The 19475-nt window shown below is 35.5% G+C and overlaps 1 protein-coding gene across 1 annotated transcript in view; it reads right to left on the minus strand.

The window, feature by feature from the left end:
• The window catches only part of Gp210 (nucleoporin 210), a 280949-nt gene that overhangs the window by 176127 nt on the left and 85347 nt on the right, over positions 1-19475 (minus strand). Inside the window, exons 19-20 of the mRNA XM_075309079.1 lie at positions 12446-12679; positions 12220-12366 (exon numbers count right to left, since the gene is read on the minus strand). Coding sequence (XP_075165194.1) covers positions 12220-12366; positions 12446-12679 — 381 coding nt within the window. The remainder of the gene's footprint in view (positions 1-12219; positions 12367-12445; positions 12680-19475) is intronic.

Raw genomic sequence — 19475 nt, forward strand, 5'->3', positions numbered from 1 at the left:
TTATTTTGTTTTGTTGAACCAACCAGATTGTTCCAAAAACATTAACAGGCTGCTTAAGTTAACGTTTTCCGGGTCAGCCAGTAATCTAAAGCTATATGCCCCTAAACTTCGCCTAGGCCTTACACAAAATGCAGGACACTCACACAAGAGGTGTTTTATTGATTCCTTTTCCTCCGCATCATGACAGCTCATACAGTAATTTGCAAAAACTACTTCGCACCAATAGTTTTTGCAAATTCGCCTATCAGGCAGCGACCAGTTATAGCAGATATCAGAAGTGATACCTGAAGTCTTGAGAACACTAGCATATCTAGTGTGTGGTTCATGTTTAAATGGGGCCATATTTGCTTGGTGTCGTTACAACCCTTGCAATTCTTCCATCGAACATTCACCATCAATACAGCCTTCTCAGGCAGTAAGAGCTTGGAGGTAGCCAAAGACATACCAACAGATTCTAATACCCCTGGAATATGTAAGGTAAAGGGTGATTCTTTTGAGGTTAGGATTTTCATGCATTAGTATTTGACAGATCACGTGGGATTTCAGACATGGTGTCAAAGAGAAAGATGCTCAGTATGCTTTGACATTTCATCATGAATAGACTTACTAACGAGCCACAACGTCAAATTTTCAGTGAATGGGCCCTAGAAAAGTTGGCAGAAAATCCGCTTTTTTATCGACAAATTTTGTTCAGCGATGAGGCTCATTTCTGGTTGAATGGCTACGTAAATAAGCAAAATTGCCGCATTTGGAGTGAAGAGCAACCAGAAGCCGTTCAAGAACTGCCCATGCATCCCGAAAAATGCACTGTTTGGTGTGGTTTGTACGCTGGTGGAATCATTGGACCGTATTTTTTCAAAGATGCTGTTGGACGCAACGTTACGGTGAATGGCGATCGCTATCGTTCGATGCTAACAAACTTTTTGTTGCCAAAAATGGAAGAACTGAACTTGGTTGACATGTGGTTTCAACAAGATGGCGCTACATGCCACACAGCTCGCGATTCTATGGCCATTTTGAGGGAAAACTTCGGAGAACAATTCATCTCAAGAAATGGACCGGTAAGTTGGCCACCAAGATCATGCGATTTGACGCCTTTAGACTATTTTTTGTGGGGCTACGTCAAGTCTAAAGTCTACAGAAATAAGCCAGCAACTATTCCAGCTTTGGAAGACAACATTTCCGAAGAAATTCGGGCTATTCCGGCCGAAATGCTCGAAAAAGTTGCCCAAAATTGGACTTTCCGAATGGACCACCTAAGACGCAGCCGCGGTCAACATTTAAATGAAATTATCTTCAAAAAGTAAATGTCATGGACCAATCTAACGTCTCAAATAAAGAACCGATGAGATTTTGCAAATTTTATGCGTTTTTTTTTAAAAAAAAAGTTATCAAGCTCTTAACAAATCACCCTTTAGTTCCTTGCCTTGCTAACTCATCTGCTTCGCAGTTCCCCGGTATGTTCCTATGGCCAGGCACCCATATTAGGTGAATATTGTACTGCTCAGCCATCTCGTTGAGAGATTTGCGGCGGTCGACGGCCGTTTCCGAGTTAAAGAACACAGAGTCCAAGGATTTTATTGCAGGTTGACTGAGTATATATTAATGCCAACATTTTTTGGAACATTACTTTTCAGCCAATTCGCCACCTCTCTTGCTAATATTTCAGCCTGAAAAACACTACAGTGATTAGGTACACCACGCCTCACTGTTGGGAATTAGAGTTTCAAACTTTTTGTCGAAAAGTAGTTTCGCCAGAGTGCAATCCACTACGTTTGGCACATCTGGCATTATTTTGAGGACAGAACTGTGACCGACCACAGCAATAGCTCGCGCAACCGCACAGCCGTTGTTGCAGCTGACTGTTTGGCCAAAATGTCTAAAGGCAATAGATGCAGCATGACATTAAGGGAATCTGTCCCTGTCTTACTTTCAAAAGGTTTTGTCTATTTCATGCTTCAGTTGATTTCTTAACCCTTTCACTACCGAAATAAAACTAATGTTAATAACTTTAATTTTTCTTCTGTTTTTACTTGTACTAACCTCATGTAGATCAAAAATTGTCATTTTGAGAACCTACCTCAATTACTTCAAGAGCTATATGAGCTTGTTCTGAAAACTTGATTCTTGAATTGTGACCAAATGGCCTTACGAAAATAAGCGCTATTTGGCCTATAATATCTTTCAAATTGTGAGGAAAAATACAAAAAAGAACCCGAAGTAGTATCAGCTATAGTTTTTGTATGAATGTCCATATACTAGAAATATATAGTAGAAAAATTGTCTCAAATTTTCGTATTTTTCATTTATTGTTAAAGAAGTTTATACAAATGTATTTTAGTTCTCACCAATATGGAAAATATTTATAGCTTATTTACACCCAGAAAAAAGTGCCTTCGAAACTAAAGGAAAAAATTTTCATCAATATAGTTTATCCATTTTATTTCCATTAAGGTAAATTTTTGTGACAAATAATAAAATTTACTCGTTTCAGTAAAAAAATCCTAAACTGTAAGCAGTTAGGAATAGTTCATTAACTAGAATAAGGCATGGAATTTTACTCATACTATTTTCTTCGCTGGGTATAAGAATTTACTACTGACAAAGAAAATTTTATTCACCGATAACAAAGCATTCGTAAAAATAAACAAAAACCGAACTAAAACCAAGTTTCCTCAAAATTAGTAAAATTTCTTATAAAATGATAATTGCGACTTCCTTTATAATAGAAAGTTTTTCATACATACAAACAACACTTTGCATAGAAAAATATTTTAGTTCATTCGTACTAAGAAGTATGCAATCCTTTCAAAACTTAAGGAAACACACTTGTTAGAATATAGGAAATTTTTTCTATTGTCTACCTGTAATCGATACCTGTCATCGTAATCGATGTGTTTGCGCGTGGGTGTAATCGATATATTTGCGCGTCGGTTGTTTTTTAGTTGGAATCGCGTTGTTTCGGAGAGATTGTTAAAAAATAATATGGTAAAATAATATAATAAATAACAAATAAAACATATAAAATATTTGTTATTTTAAATTAGTGAGAAAAATTTTCGTTTTTTTTAAATAAATCTATCAATGTTCGTGATAGTGTATAAAGAAAGAAAACACCAGCAGAATAACAACCCTTTCATTTGTCTTCATTTTAGAATCTTCAATTATCAGGTAATATTCAGTGACGCTAACCTTTTGCAACAAAAATGTTTTATGATTTTTTTATATTTGTAGGTATTGAAATTGTAAAAGGAGGACAAAATCGTTAGGCAGCAACTTATTAAAAGTGAAAAGTAGAAGAAGAAAAAGTGCGTTTTACAGTTGATAATATCACACGGAAATTGGAAATAGTGGAATAATAAACTAATATTTCAAAGAGATTCGATGCTGTTGATTCTTAATAAATATATTCAATATATTAATAAAACATGTCTTTTATTGAAGATAGAATTGCTTATAGAAATAAATAAAATTGTATTTAAAAACGAAGGTAAGCAGTTCTAATTATGAAGTAAAAGTTTTACCACAAATGTGTAAGATTTGTCGAAATGAATGAAAAAATTTCAATAAAATCATTCCATATATGAATTCAAATTAGTTAAATTTTTTCATTCTGTAGTATAGTGGTATATAAATATAGGAAAATGTTAACTAATATATGGAATGCATTATTCCTAATTTCTACGAAAATCACATCGTTCAAACAAATAAAAATGTCTTTGGCGCTATACGAAGTTCAACTTTCTTCACAATGAGTTCATTTTAACTTAAAGAAGGGGTCACTTTTTTCTGGGTGTAGATTAAAGCCTCTACTTTAAAATAATATCGAGAAATAAATCGAAACCAAGTGGGAAAATAGAATTTGGTGTCTTTTTCGAATGTCCTTCTAAGTGGACATCGGTAGTGAAAGGGTTAATTGCTTGATTGATTGATTTCGATATTCACGAAACTAATATGATCACGAAAATAGTGTTACATCTCTCTCATCGTACACTGAAATAATTTCAAATTTCCAATTAAACTATTAATTTAGTTTTAAAAAAATATTTTAAAAATTTAATTGATTCAAGAAATGTTTTAATTGAAACAAAAATCACAATAATAATAGTATCAATTAATTTTTTAATTAGATCAATTATTTTTTTAATTAGATCCATTAATTTTTTAATTGACTTTCAATAATTTTTTAATAATTTAATTTGGTCGATACTATCATTTCTGTGATTGAAGACATTTCAATTAAAAATTAATTGGATCAATTAATTTCGTAATTGAAACAGAAAAAAATTTTTGTGTGTATGATTATTAAGAAGAAGGCTGAATCTTTCTGCTCAGAAAAGTCCCAAACACTACGATCCAGCTGACCGGTACTTGTTGTGTTAGTGCTCGTAGATTACTCAAATCAGTAATAAAAATTGAACCTTTTCTGATGAAGATTTTGCCATCTTGTGGCAACTCAGCTGGGTTGCACAATTGCAAGCATTACAACGCATAATCACTGAACAACAAATGACGACGATGGCAATGGCAATGGCAATATGAAAAGAAAATCCAAATGAAGAGGAAAAGAACATGGGAGAGAACAAGAACAGTTAATAGATAAATTGTTAGACATAAGCTCCCCACCTTACCATTTGGAACTGGTACGGAGAACAGTTCCATTAAAAACAAGCAGTAGTAGATAAAATTTCAAGCAAAAAAACAGGACTCTTGCTTAGAGGACGGACGGCGGGTCTTGTTATGAGGAGCTTGTCAAGAATCTCGACGAGAACAATTGCATGCCAACAGCGTAATAACAGCAAGGACAACAGGTCATTTACAGAGTCATTTCCGCTGCATAGAAGTTCACACAATGGCAGCAAAGGATTGGATTATGTGATTTTATGGACATTTCTTGTGCTCTTTACATTCATTCATTCATTTTCAAAATTGTCATACTCGTCGTCCGTTTAGTTGGCCACAAAGGGAAACTCAATAATGACAAATGTTTGCCGGAACCATTACAAGGAGATGGCAATCGTTTCATATTTTCTAATTCACGGAATAATTTAAAGTTGCAGCATTGCAGCTAAAGACACAACCAAATGGGATTAATAACAAAGTGATTAGAGTTGGACAAAAATGATCATGCCGTGGGGCAATATAAAATGCACCATTTGCATATTTTGATTTTATTCAAGAGAAATAAAAATAATGATGAAAATGCGAATGTACACTCACAAAAATAATAATATTCTAGAATTTAGAAGCGAATTTTAGAAAAAATAAAAATTAGTTATATGTGGATGCTGAACATTTTGGGAAAACGGATAAAAACCAACCCTATCAAATGCACGAGATCAGCGAAGACACCCGTTCTCGTATCAACTAAAAATCTGCAACATTTTCAGTTTACGAGCGTGGGTTCCATCAGTTCTAACCCCATTAGAGAAATATTGTCATATATCACGCAATTAGCAAATTTATTGGTATACCACTTAAAAAAGAGTGTATATAGAGTATTAGTTTATTTTTAAATTTTCTTTATTCGAAGTTTGCCTTAAAAATTTTACGACCTCACGTGGGTATAAATTTAAACGACCTTACAAATAAGTTCAATTGACCTTTTTGTACTTTTGTTCATTTCAGCTTTTAACCATATCGGTGAAGAGGTGGTTCGGGACCTGGTCCAGCTGGGATACAAGACATGAGATCCTCTTTTCAACATAACCTAACCTAGCAACGCATTATGGAAATCTAAAAAAATTGAGGTAGTTCATCAAAATTCTATAGGAATTATCGCCAAATGCTATGATGCACGAAAAAAATCTTGCAAAAAAAAGGAGATCGACACGCCTGACATTTAATTGTAAAAGTAGATTTCTCAGTAATACAAAAGATTTCCAGTTTTTTGTGGTTTCATCGATTTTGTTTTACATCTTGAAACATCAGCTTGTATCCAGATCAAGGAACGCTACGACGAGGATGGGATGTGTCCAGAGTGATCTGGTGGTGAGTCGAGTAGGTTGAGGCGCTGCATGGTTTACTACTGACCGGCCTATTGCCTTATATGTAGTCAACAAGGTTTCTTTGTCCGCACCCCAAGTGCTGCCGGCAAACGACTTGAGGACCTTGTTTCTACGACGGAGCTTATCACAAATTGAAGTGGCATGGGCAGACGACTTGAAAAGGCTGTCGAATGTCACCCCAAGAATCTTGGGGTAAATTATAGTCGGAATTATCGACTCAAACATTCAACTGCCTGCGTTCTTCTGCTGTCAATGTAGTGAATAGTGCGACTGAGGATTTGTTGGCAAATATCCTCAAATTTTAGCAGTGAAATAACTGGCAAGGTAGACGTTTAATAGATAGCATATGTCACCAACAATGGTTTCGGATGCTATGATTGTACAATGCAAATGATACAATATCGGCGTCGTCCGGAGCGGTTGGAATAAAGGACAGATATATATTGAACAATGCCGGAAATATCACCCCTCCTTGGGGAACTCCCTGTTTCACTCTATGGAATCTTGACTTCATGTCCATAAATTCCACATACGACTGACGCCCGCACATATAATTTAGAACCCAAAACTTGGCTCCATGGGGCGTATGTCCTGGAAGAGTCTGAAATGGCATGCAAAGCAGTCGTAGTGCTATGTACTTTACGGAATCCATATTGATGTTTACAGCTGAAAACTTATCCACAAGACTGGCGGAGTAGTGCCACAAGTGTCTTGGCTACTGTCAAGAGAAGGGAAATCGGGCTGTACGATTCACCTTCACGTCAGTCAGATTACGGGTTGGTCGTCATATAATGGCAGTTTTATTTGATATATCGGAATATACAACTTATTTAATTGAGACTGGCTGCCACTTCAACCTAAACCAACTTTGGACAGTACAAAATTGTCTCTTACTAAAGGAAACCAAATTATACGTTGTCGTTTCCTTTTGAAACAAGCAAAAATGAAGAATATTCATATACAAAATAAAAGAAGCCATTAAGACTATTAAAGCCTTGTGGGCATGGCCAGAGGAACAATTTCCTTCAATTATGTCAAGATGTTGACAAATTATTAACTTTAACACCCCACATATCGCATGTGGCGATTCTTTAAAAACTAACCCACCATGTGTATAATTAAGAACACTTTACTGAAACGCAAATTCATTTACATGAAGTCATAATCGTTTTGGTTCGCAACCAAAACTAGCTGATAGAATCGATTAACTGTAGGATTTTTCAGGTGTAGTATTCGATATATTCATATTTAATAGCATGTCTTAGATTTATATAAATTTCACAAATATTTCTTAACAAACCAGAACCAGAGCGACCAAAGCGAACCATAAACATTTCTTTCATATTTAGCAATTCCATGATATTCTTCATATTTGCATGGAAGTTTTTCTCTCAAATTCAAAGTTACATCAAAAACCCCAAATGCCCTAATTACCAGTTGGAAAAAGGTAACCAACCACAAACCACAATGCTCCCTATGGATTTTTGCCCATTAGAGTAAATCGAAACACCAGGAGAAGGCAAACAGGCAAAATGGGAGGTAAAACTATTGCACTTAGCAAGAAAAAAAACACCCATAGTCTCCATGGTGCTGTACACTCTCTTAGGCCATTGAGAACTCTCTCGTGATTGTTAAATGACAATAGTTTCAATTTTTCCTTAAAACAAAAAATACAACAAGAACAAGGAGGATGAGAAAAACAAGGCAAATGAAAAAGTATTAAAACTAAAATAAAGAAACTTTTCATGTATTGCTTCAATCAATCTTTCAATTCACAATCAACAACAAAACATGGCCCATGGTTTTTATTCTGGTCTCCGGGCTGCATGACAATCCTCGTATGCACGCGAAGAAAAAATGTATTGTGGTTTTCCCAATTGTTTTGAGATCACAAAAAAAATCATTTAGACAAAATTGTGATACTCAACGAAATTTTAGGTTCATCATTTGAATACTATGAAATTACAGACTTTATAATAAAAAAACCCAAAATAATTATACCCTTCCGTCGAACAATCCTGACATTTTCCAACCAACGTATATAATTCTCTAAATTAAATTTCTACATCCATGGTTCCTTACTAGAGAGGGCTGTGGAGAGATGTTTCAAATTAACTGAGATGTATGTCATGTTCCAAACAATTTTGTATATTGACTCCGACTGTCAACCGCTAGAGACTGCTGCAAGTGCCTCAACAAGATGGCTGAACCGTTATTCCGATAATATAGTTGCCATCAGGCCTGTGGAGTCGGAGTCGTAGAAATTTTACTCAGCTCCGACTCCGAACTAAAGTCTTCAATCAACAGAACAACAGAAACGAAGTCGTGGAATAAAACATTTTCACGGTGTTATAAAAATGGTGGGTTGACGATAATCGCCCTTCAACACGGTGTAAAAATTATATGTTTGGAACTCAAATTTTTATGTGCAAGCATATATTGTTCATGTACTAGTATAAAATGTTTGGGACATATATGTTAGATAGATTTCGACACAATTGTATTTAAGACATTTTGAGTAGAAACTGCAATTAACTATTTGAGTCCTTAAAAAAGGATATACTTAGGGTGAAACATAATATCTTTGCTCAGTGCAAACAATTTTATATTGAACACATTCTGAAAATATATATGCTTGAAGCGGAATATGTTTGGGAGTATGTGTTACAGAGGTGATTTTCTTTTTCGAGGGTGCAATGATCCAGCAAATAAGAAAATTTACATCGGTCCATTTTTGGAACCCTCCACCATAAAATTACCGTTGGGGTTCTATATATTAATTTAGATTACCATGAGTCGACTCCGGAGTAGGAGACAAATCAGAAATGCTGGAGTCGGAGACGGAGTCGAGCACAATTGGCTCAACTCCACAGCACTTGTGGCTATAGGATACAGGAGGAACATACCAAGAAACTGCAAAGCGGACATGTAAGACAAGGAGACAAACTTACATATTCAAAGGAAGCTAGAATCTATTATGTATGTCTCTAGCTACCTATAAGTTCAAGACTATTGGTGTGGCGAATAAGCGATGGAAGAAATGTAAGAGTTCGTCATCATTTCGAACATTTTATTTGAAACAGAACGCATTGATAAAAGACAAATTCAACGTTTGTGGTCCCCCAATGGACAAAACGTTTAAAGGAACCAAAAGCAACATATTGTCTATTAAAAATTAAAAAATTTCCATCACTTTTTTAACTGACTTAGTCATCCGAGTTTGATTAAAAAGTTAATTGTATCAATTAATGTTTTAATTTAAAAATTTTAATCATAGACTTAATTAACTTAATGTTTCTATCTTGATTAAAAAATTAATTATACCAATGAATTTACTAATTGAAAATATTTTCAACTTCAATCAACTTTTTAATTGGAAATATTTTGGTGCTTGGACTAAAGCACCAAACAAAACTGAAGTAATTTAAGTTTAGGACGTTTGTTACTTTTTCTACATTTACGACGTGTATGTGGCGTTTACGACGTTTACAACAAGTCGATTATTAAAAGAATTAGAGAATTAAAATGAATCCCTTTAATGAAATGAATTGCTTTACAGCAAACCTATTTCGTATATGAAATTTAATTTTATTGACAAATTTAATTTCTAAGCATTTTTTATTTCCTTGCGTGTAACATGACCATAGAAGGGGGGGGGGCAAGAGATTTCTGCGGTCATTCGTTCATTCATTCATTTATTCTGTAAGTCATTCATTCATACATTAGTTCTGGCACGACTCCTCCCCTTCCGCTGTCCAGCCTTCGGTGTTAGTTGCAATTGCATTTTTATGCAGACGTGTAAACTTTTTCCTTTGGACACTGAACAAAAAAAGAAGCAGAAAGCAACAACAACAACAACGGGTCATTCCATGCATATGGCTTTAAATGCACGACACCACAAAATGGCACAACTCATCCATTCCCCTTCCTATCTTGACCTGTCTCATTCAGCATAAGGCTTGTCCAAAGCCGAAACAATTCAGATCTCCTGTGTGGTGCTGCAAGCAACAAGGCAGGAAAAGGACCTAACGTATAGTAGTAGTAATGTGGGCACCCATCTGCCCAAACAGAATGAAGGACTTACGTACGTACGTAAAGTACGACGGAATAGATAACGAACAAACTGTAGAATGACCGACTGTCAAGGCAAACTGACAGTTACAAGAATCAAGTTGAATGCAATTGTGGACATTATGGTCAATTGCCGCTTCATGGGGCTTGCCTATACACCACCCGTACACCACCACCACCACCACCAACAGATGAAGGAACTCCATAAACTTTCCTTTCATACTTCTAGGATGAGTGCTGACTGATTGTGCAAAAATAGAATAGGGCTGTTGTGCTATGCATACCAGAAAAAGTTCTGTAAATAAAAATGGATTTTCAAGTTTTAAGTTATTCCAAACTATTTTTCATACCAGTTTTGGCTTTGCTCATTTTTCTGTGGGAGATGGAAGTTTATAAAAAGTAAATACTTAATAAACTTGGTGAAACGAATACTGGGATAAGACAAACAGCCAAGTGCGGCACCAAAGCCCAATAACAACAAAAATAAAGTTATTTATTTTATTTTAATTTGTTTGGTGTGGGCTGCACATATTACCATCATACATATAGCCATGCATCATCCCATAAAAACAAGAGTCGCTAAAAATATCGGATCAGGAACAACGCATTGAAAATTGGCATCCACTCAAATATTCACTGTAATGATTTTGCGTTAGTTTCTCTAATGTCATGCTGCTCCAGTATTTCATTCAGCCAATGTTTTTGCGATTTTTATCGCCAAGAGCAACCGGTTTTAAATCGTTCCAACCGGTTTTAAATCGTTGGAGTCAGTGTAGCTAATCTAATGGCTGATCTCTAATTCCTTTTTTTCATTTTTTGTAATTTTTGAATATTAGTCACTTTACTTCTTACCAATTTCCATTTCTTAAATTTATTTTTCAATTGTTCGATTAATAAAGTCTAAAAAATGTTTTCAAAAATTAATCACTAAACTCGTCGTTGGTAAATTTAACGGCGACAAAAAGCCACGATATTGGCGATAAAAAGCGACACCAGGAATACCGATTTTCGTCGATAGCAGAATATATCGACGAACGGAATACCTATTAGTGGCGACCGACGAAAAGCGGCAAATAGCGAAGGCGAGGGCGACTTCAGGAATAAGGGTGAATAAATTCCCTATTTTTTCGAGTCTCTGTTCTCGAATCTTCTCTATAAAAAGGAGGTGCCTCATCATTGAACTAAACATAGAATCGGACATCACTTATTGAAAAGAGTTCACCACTTGTGGACTGAATAGTCAAAGTGAGACTGAAATAAAGTAGAATTACCTAAAAGTACGAACATACAAGGGAAGCCACCGTGGTGCAATGATTACAATGTCCGCATTGCATACAAGGGTTCATAGGTTCAATCCCAGTTTCGACCAACAGCCAAACAATTTTCAGCGATGGATTGTCCTCTCGCAATAATGTCGGTGAAATTTGTGAGTGCTTTAAAATTTTTCTAAGAGGATTTACAGCAATCTGAAACGCTGTTCGGACTCGGCTATAAAAAGGAGGTACGCTAGGGCTGAAATTCGCCGCCTATGTTATTACAATGGACTGGACTATTAGACTCGGCTCTTTCTAGGGTCTCATTCGTCAGAACCGTATTTTTTGGTGTCACAATTTTACACTGCGCGATAATGGCCCTCTCAGGTATACACCCAGGGATTGTTGCGACACTGAATTGACTGCAGAAACTACAATATTACTCCAATTGCGCCCGAACGTGAACGAAATTGGTTCAGATCTAAATGTTGGTGCCAAATTATATATATCACTCCATTGCTCCAATTTATAATATAGAAAGCGAGTGTTGACTTTCAGAGCCTTACATGGTATATTGTTTGTCTCGCCTGACGTAATAGCAAATGGTTTTACCTCTACCCATCAACAAAGGCTCTTGACGGCGTTAGCAAAAATTTGTCTCTTCGTACACATCTAATCGAGTTGATTCTTATCCAAATTGCCAAGTTTCTAGCCCAGCACAACGATTTCCCGAAAAATTGAACGAAGTTATACTGGTAAAACATTTCCTATTATTTATTGGTAAACCAATTCATTGTTGAATAATTTAAAAACGGAAATATATATTTTGTAATGTCTACTTAATACGAAATGAAATTCAACATCCCAAAAAAACAAATAGGACTTACCTCCACTTTTTGCAATACTTTATCTAATCCAGTTATAGTCAAGTCTTGCTCTGCTACATCATCAGAGACAAATGCTTCTGGTGATACTTTAATTCCCGGTACAAACTTTAATGAAATGTTGTCCGTCAAACCATTTGGCAAAGAAACCTGATAAAAGAAAATAAAATAAAAATTAAGACCCATCATACATGGAACAACCACCATCTCAACCACTACTCAAACTTACCTCCAGTTCAAAGTGGATGTCATTGGTTTTGACAATACTCAAAATCTCATTGAAGCTTGATTTTAACTCAATTTGGCAAGCATAACGTCCGGTTTCAGCTTCAAACACCGGTGTGACCTTGTAGTGTTCCAAGATTTTTTGACCCAACGTTTGTTTCGATTTGACTAAGCACGTGAACAGTTTAACAGGAATTTTATCCAAAACACTTGAACACTTGGATATGTTCTTGGCCACCTTCGAAGAACAGCAAGAGGAGAAAACAAACATAAATTAAGGATACAAATCACAACATTAAATCAATTTACGGTCGATTTAAAAAATCGTAATAAAATTCGGTCCACTTTTATTACAGTCATTAAATCATTGGAAAATGTCATAAAGAAAACTTAAAATGCATTGAACAATCGTAAAACACTCATATCACTGGGAAAATTTTGAAAGAAAAACTGGTGAATGGATGGGGAAGATGCAAAAATAAAGCTTAGCCGATTTATCCCAACCAGATATTCGGTTTTTTTAGTTGTATTATACTTTAGAAGTTCTTGTTAAATTAAGTTTCTGGGCAATTATTATAGATGTTGATATTTTCTTAAAGAATTTTGTATTGCTAAGATGCGGCTTTGAACCCATTTACTTGAAAATTTCAGAGATCGTCGGGAGCGCTCATGTGGTGAAAATAGGGTACCTCATTTTTGGACACCTGGTCGCGGAGTGGGACCTTCCTTGGTCAGACTTTTTGAAAATTGGACCAAAGTTGACAGATTTGCTTGAAATTTTCATTGGAGGTTGGGGTTGGCATCTTCTATTCTATTTTTCGATATTTGGTCGCGGACGGGGACCTCCCCTTTTCCGACTTGTTTTTTTTTTTAAGTACAATGAAAAACTAAAATTTTCCAAATTATCTGAGATTTACAGAGAACATGCGGTTAGGTTATGAAATAAATATGGGGTACCTGATGTGTTCATATGTGGACGGGTATGGGGACCTCCCCCTTGCCCGACTTTTTGAAACTTGGAAAAAAATTATACGATCTGCTTCAAGTTTTCAGGGGAGGTTGAAGGGGGCATCTAGAAACAGAACGGATACTTTATTTTTCGATATTTGGTCGGGAAGGGGGACATCCCCTTTGCCGCCTTTTTTTAAAGTACAGTGAAAACAAAACTAAAGTCGTCCGACTGAAATTTTACGGAAAAACTGGGTGAGATTATGAAATTTATATCAGATTCCTGATTTTTTAATATTTGATCCGCTTCTCCTTAAGTACATACAGAGAAACAATTAAACTTTTCCAATTTATTTGAAATTTACAGAGGACGTGGGGAGGGGTTATGAAATTAATATTGGATACCTCATTTTGTGATATTTGGACGGGAAGAGGGCCGCCCCTTGCCCTGCGTTTTGAAAATTGGGCTTATAATTTGCTTGACATTTTCTGGGACGTTTACGATATTTGCTCAGGGAGCGACCTCCTCTAAAACAGAAAAAAACATAAAATTACCAAGTTTTCTTGAAATTTACAAGGGCAGTGGGGGAAGGTTATGAAATCAATGTGGTGTACCTGTTGTTTGGGTATTTGGACGGGGAGGGAACCTGCTCTGCCCACACTTGAAGGAAAGTTTCTAGTTTTTCTTGGAATTTTCAGGGAAGGTGAAGGGTGGTATACACACAATGGAGCAAAATTTAATTTGCTTGAAATTTACGGGGAACGTGAGAGTTGATTAAATTAATATATGAATTTTAATTTAGTACTTGTTTTTCGATATCTGGTTGGGGAAGGGGAATAGTGAAATAAACTTTGTCGATTTACTTCGATAGAAATTATGGGGACCGTTGGGTAGTTTGTGAAATTAATATAGGGCACGTGATATTCCGATATCAGGTCGGAGTGGAGCGAAGGTGGGGAGAGGCTTCCCTTTTGTCCGATTTAAAAGGAGAGGGTTGGCCGTAAATGGGAACTCGGTACATAATTTTATGATTTTAGCACAGGCTTCTGCCAGACTTCTTTTTAGTAAAGAACTTAAATTTACATGAAATTGGCAGCCAACGGAGAGGGTGAATCATTTTCCGGTATATGTTCGGGAAAGGCATGTTCTCCATTTCCAACATTTTAAAAAATGTTAATGTGGTAAATTTTTTACTACTTTTGCTCTTTCCGATTTATTGGACGGCAAACAGTGATTCTTTGTATATTGTTGTAATATTGTGCTTAATTTTCCGGTATGTTGAGGAGAAGGATACCTTTCCTTGACAAACCACACTTAAAATTCACACGAAATATAGAAGATTGTCCAACTACTTCAATAAAGAACATTATTAAAAAAAAAATGGTGGAAAGGGGACACCATTTCCCCGACATTATTTAAGGCGAACCGTTTTACATCTGCATATCCGCCGTATTTCTATCTATACACGAAAAAGCGAGTAGTCCGATCTGTTTGAAAGAATTCAAATCTTTTCGAATTTGTGCTGGAAGCTCGAAGGATATGGTTGATTAAGTTAAGGCAAAATGTTCCTACAAATAAGCTTCGGAAGGCGCAGCGAAGCGGGCCGGGTTACGCTAGTTTTAAATAAATTTGCTCTTAATATACAAATTGCGTGACCGACAATTTAGGTTGCATAATCTTTTATATTAAGTCATATATGTTTTCAGTGTATGTGTAATTTTTCTAACAGGACCAATAGAAAAAGACTTTAAACAATTCATGCGATCATATATAGAAAAGTTATACTGATTGGAGAATTTCCTTTTCGGAGGAACTTAGTTCTAGATAAGCGAAGTATGTTTGGATGCTAAACATTTTTCTTTTGAGACAAATATAAAATATACGACCGTTGGAACGCTTATCGTAAATTTAAGTTTATTTGCTCCAAAATACTTTACTACAAAGACAAAATTCATTTGTATGAAATTTCATTCTGGAACGAGGTATTTTTTATGTGTAGGCTACGTGGAACAGAAGTTACAGGTCTATGATTATCATGACGGTAGGCATAACTAATCCTTTTTATACACTCTAACTTGTACTTTTCACCTTATTCTCTTGCATAAAATAGTTTACAATAATGAACCAAACTACCTTTTTGGTAAAATAACTTTTGCCCGATCGAATCGTAACAAAAAGATTAAACAAAAACGTTTCAGATTTAAAAAAATCGAGAAATTCTATTTTATTACGACGCTTCTTTAGAATAATCTTCCACCAAATATACAATTATTAAGCTCACACACGAACAACGTTAAAGTCTCACGACATTTTTCGTGATTCACGAAAAGGACACATGAAGACACATGAAAGAATTTTCATAACTTATGACGGAATCATTAGCAAAATTCAAATGTGCACCAACGAACCATCAAATAATGAACTCTATATATATATCAACAACGTGAAGTTGATTGAAAACGTGATTTTGATCGTGAGTGTCATTTTTTTTCCTGTGCCTGTAACAGGTTGGCTGATAAGTCCCCAGTCTGACACATAGATGACGTCGCTAGTATTAAATGCATATTATTTTTATATAGTACCAACCTTCAAACGATTCGTTTACCGACGAAAACATCAAAAACATCCACAAAATGACTTTGAATGACCGTAAAATGAAGTTGGTCGAGATGGCAGAGGCCTTAAAGATATCAAAGGAACGTTTTGGTCATATCATTCATCAATATTTGGATATGCGGAAGCTCTGTGCAAAATGGGTGCCGCGCGAGCTCACATTTGACCAAAAACAACAAAGTGTTGATGATTCTGAGCGGTGTTTGCAGCTGTTAACTCGTAATACACCCGAGTTTTTCCGTCGATATGAGACAATGGATGAAACATGGCTCCATCACTACACTCCTGAGTCCAATCGACAGTCGGCTGAGTGGACAGCAACCGGTGAACCGTCTCCGAAGCGTGGAAAGACTCAAAAGTTCGCTGGCAAAGTAATGGCCTCTGTTTTTTGGGATGCGCATGGAATAATTTTTATCGATTATCTTGAGAAGGGAAAAACCATCAACAGTGACTATTATATGGCGTTATTGGAGCGTTTGAAGGTCGAAATCGCGACAACACGGCCCCATATGAAGAAGAAAAAAGCGTTGTTCCACCAAGACAACGCACCGTGCCACAAGTCATTGAGAACTATGGCAAAAATTCATGAATTGGGCTTCGAATTGCTCCCCACACACCGTATTCTCCAGATCTGGCCCCCCAGCGACTTTTTCTTATTCTCAGACCTCAAAAGGATGCTCGCAGGGAAAAATTTGGCTGCAATTTTGAGGCAAAACCGAAGGAGTACTATCAAAATGGTATCAAAAAATTGGAAGGTGGTTATAATCGTTGTATAGCTCTTGAAGGGAACTATGTTGAATAATAAAAACGAATTTTGACAAAAAATGTGTTTTTCTTTGTTAGACCGGGGACTTATCAGCCAACCAGTTATTTTACCGTGTGTGTGAATTTTAACGTGAACTTGAATTTTATAGTGAGCGTACATTTTATCGTGAACTTCTTTTTCCGTGAGAAGAAACATGTTCACGCACATTCACGAACAAAATCTGATTTGTAATCACGCTCACGACACATTTTTGTGTAGTCCCATTCATGCACATTCACTAGATTTAGTTTGAATTTCGTTCAGGACTCACTTGATTCATGAGTCACGCGCAAACACCACTACTATATACTACTGCGGACAAAACAATAAGACTTGATAATTCAAATTTCGTGTGGAAAGTCATTCGTCGTGAATTTTTCTCTACGTGTGAATGATCATTTGATTGTTAGGTTTTTTTGCGGGAAGCTATTCGAAAAAATAATTTTATGTTTTTGAACCCCGATAATGCACCGTCGGCTATCGTCTTGATTCGCTCCAAGTGAATTTAAAAAGGAAACAATTTTTATTGACGGCCAAACGTACATGCTACACTGAAAAAAATATTGTCGTGAGGTCAAAGATTTCATGTCTTTAAAATACGAATAAAAATTTTGCTTAGTATAGAAGACGCATTTCTCTAAAATAAAGTTATTTTCCTTGTTCAAAAGTCGATAAACTTTTCAATGAAGTCGTATTGTCCTTATAATTAAGTGATTTGACTCAAAAATGGATATCTTAACATGAAAGAAAAAATTTATAGGCTAAGGTCAACTTGACTTTAATAATTCAGAAAAATTCTTTAAATTTAATGAAATTGTCTTTAAATTTGTTGTCTTTTTGCATCTTGACTACAAAGCAAAAAATCGTTCAAATATAGGACATGTTTTTCAAAACTTTGTTTTAAAGAAGTTTTTTACTTCAAACATAGCATAATTTCTACTGGAAGTCGAGTACTAATTTGAAAAATAAAGTTGCCGTTAACTCGTTTTTAAAGGACTTCGATAGCATATGAAGAAAAAAAGCTGAGAAAGCGAAAAATTAAAATTTGCTTCCTAGAAGCAAGTACACAAAACCTAAATTTAAAAGAGAATTGTGTCTTAAAAGTATCCTTACACACAAAAATTTTTTTTTCTGATTCAATCACGAAATTAATTGATCCAATTAATTTTTAATTGAAATGTCTTCAATCACAGAAATGATGGTTAGGTTAGGTTAAAGTGGCAGCCCGATTAAATTTCAGGCTCACTTAGACTATTCAGTCCATTGTGATACCACATTTAACTAAAAGTACCTATTACATATGGGCACTTCTAGTCTTAACCACTGAACCTTCTCTATTATTTACTTTTGTGGAACCATCCAGATTGCTCCAAAAACATTAACAAACTGCTTAAGTTAACGTTTTCCAGGTCAGCCAGTAATCTAAAGCTATATGCTCCTAAAATTCGCTTACGCCTTACACAAAAAGCAGGACACTCACACAAGAGGTGTTTAATTGATTCCTTTTCCTCCACGTCATGACAGCTTATACAATAGTCATTATACTTCGCACCTATAGTTTTTGCAAATTCGCCTATCAGGCAGCGACCCGTTATAGCAGATATTAGGAGTGCTATCTGACGCCTTGAGAACACTAGCATATCTAGTGTGCGGTTTAAGTTTAAATGGGGCCATATTTGCTTGGTGGCGTTACAACCCTTGCAATTTTCCCATCGAATATTGGCCATCATAACAGCCTTCTCACGCAGTAAGAGCTTGCACAGAAATGATAGTATCAATTAAAAAATTAATTGAAGGTCAATTAAAAAGTTAATTGATCCAATTAAAAAATTAATTGATACTATTATTTTTGTGATTGATTTTTGTTTCAATTAAAAAATTTGTTGAATCAATTAAATTTTTAATTGAATATTTTTTAAAACTCAATTAAAATTTTAATTGGAAAAATTTTCGTGAAATTTTTTTGTGTGTACTTGTATTCTCCGCTTCTTTGGCTCGGAATCAATACCAAATTTTTTAAAGTAAAGACAAAATCTTTGGAACCGAGTATGCTTTTTTTTCAGTGTATATTGAATGTATGCTGGTCACGCTAATGGCTAAGGTTGTTTCAATCTTACGATAGGTCACATGACGATCTTGCAATAATTGTTGGCGCATAGCATCAATGGTTTCCGGAACAACTGATTTTGGACGACCTTCACGAAATTCCTTTTGGATTGATCTACGACCTCGGATGAGTTCACCATATCATCGATAAACACTGATGCTTAACGGAGCTCCATCGGCAAAACTTTAATTAAGTTAATCTATGCACTCTTGTTGAGTTAATCCACGTCGAAAATTATACAAATTAATCGCACGAAAACGTGAATCATCTAAGTTGTTGTAAACAAAAACTCAAATAACGCTCGTATGTGAAAACGTTCTGAGTACTTATAACCTCAAACAACTCACTCTTTATGATAGAGCTATCAGATGGCATATTCAAAGACAATCTAAAAGAAGACGCAACCTGGTTCTCTGAGAGAAAACAAATGTCAATGTGTAGAGGGCTATGAGAAAAATTTCTTTATGTGTCGTTTTTATTTCCGAAATTTATTAAAATCACAACCCAGCAAAAAAAAGCACTTCTTAAGGTGTGATACGAATTTAGTGATTTGGATGTAA

This window comes from Haematobia irritans, chromosome 5, assembly GCF_050003625.1.
Source record: "Haematobia irritans isolate KBUSLIRL chromosome 5, ASM5000362v1, whole genome shotgun sequence".
Classification (NCBI taxonomy): Eukaryota; Metazoa; Arthropoda; class Insecta; order Diptera; family Muscidae; genus Haematobia; species Haematobia irritans.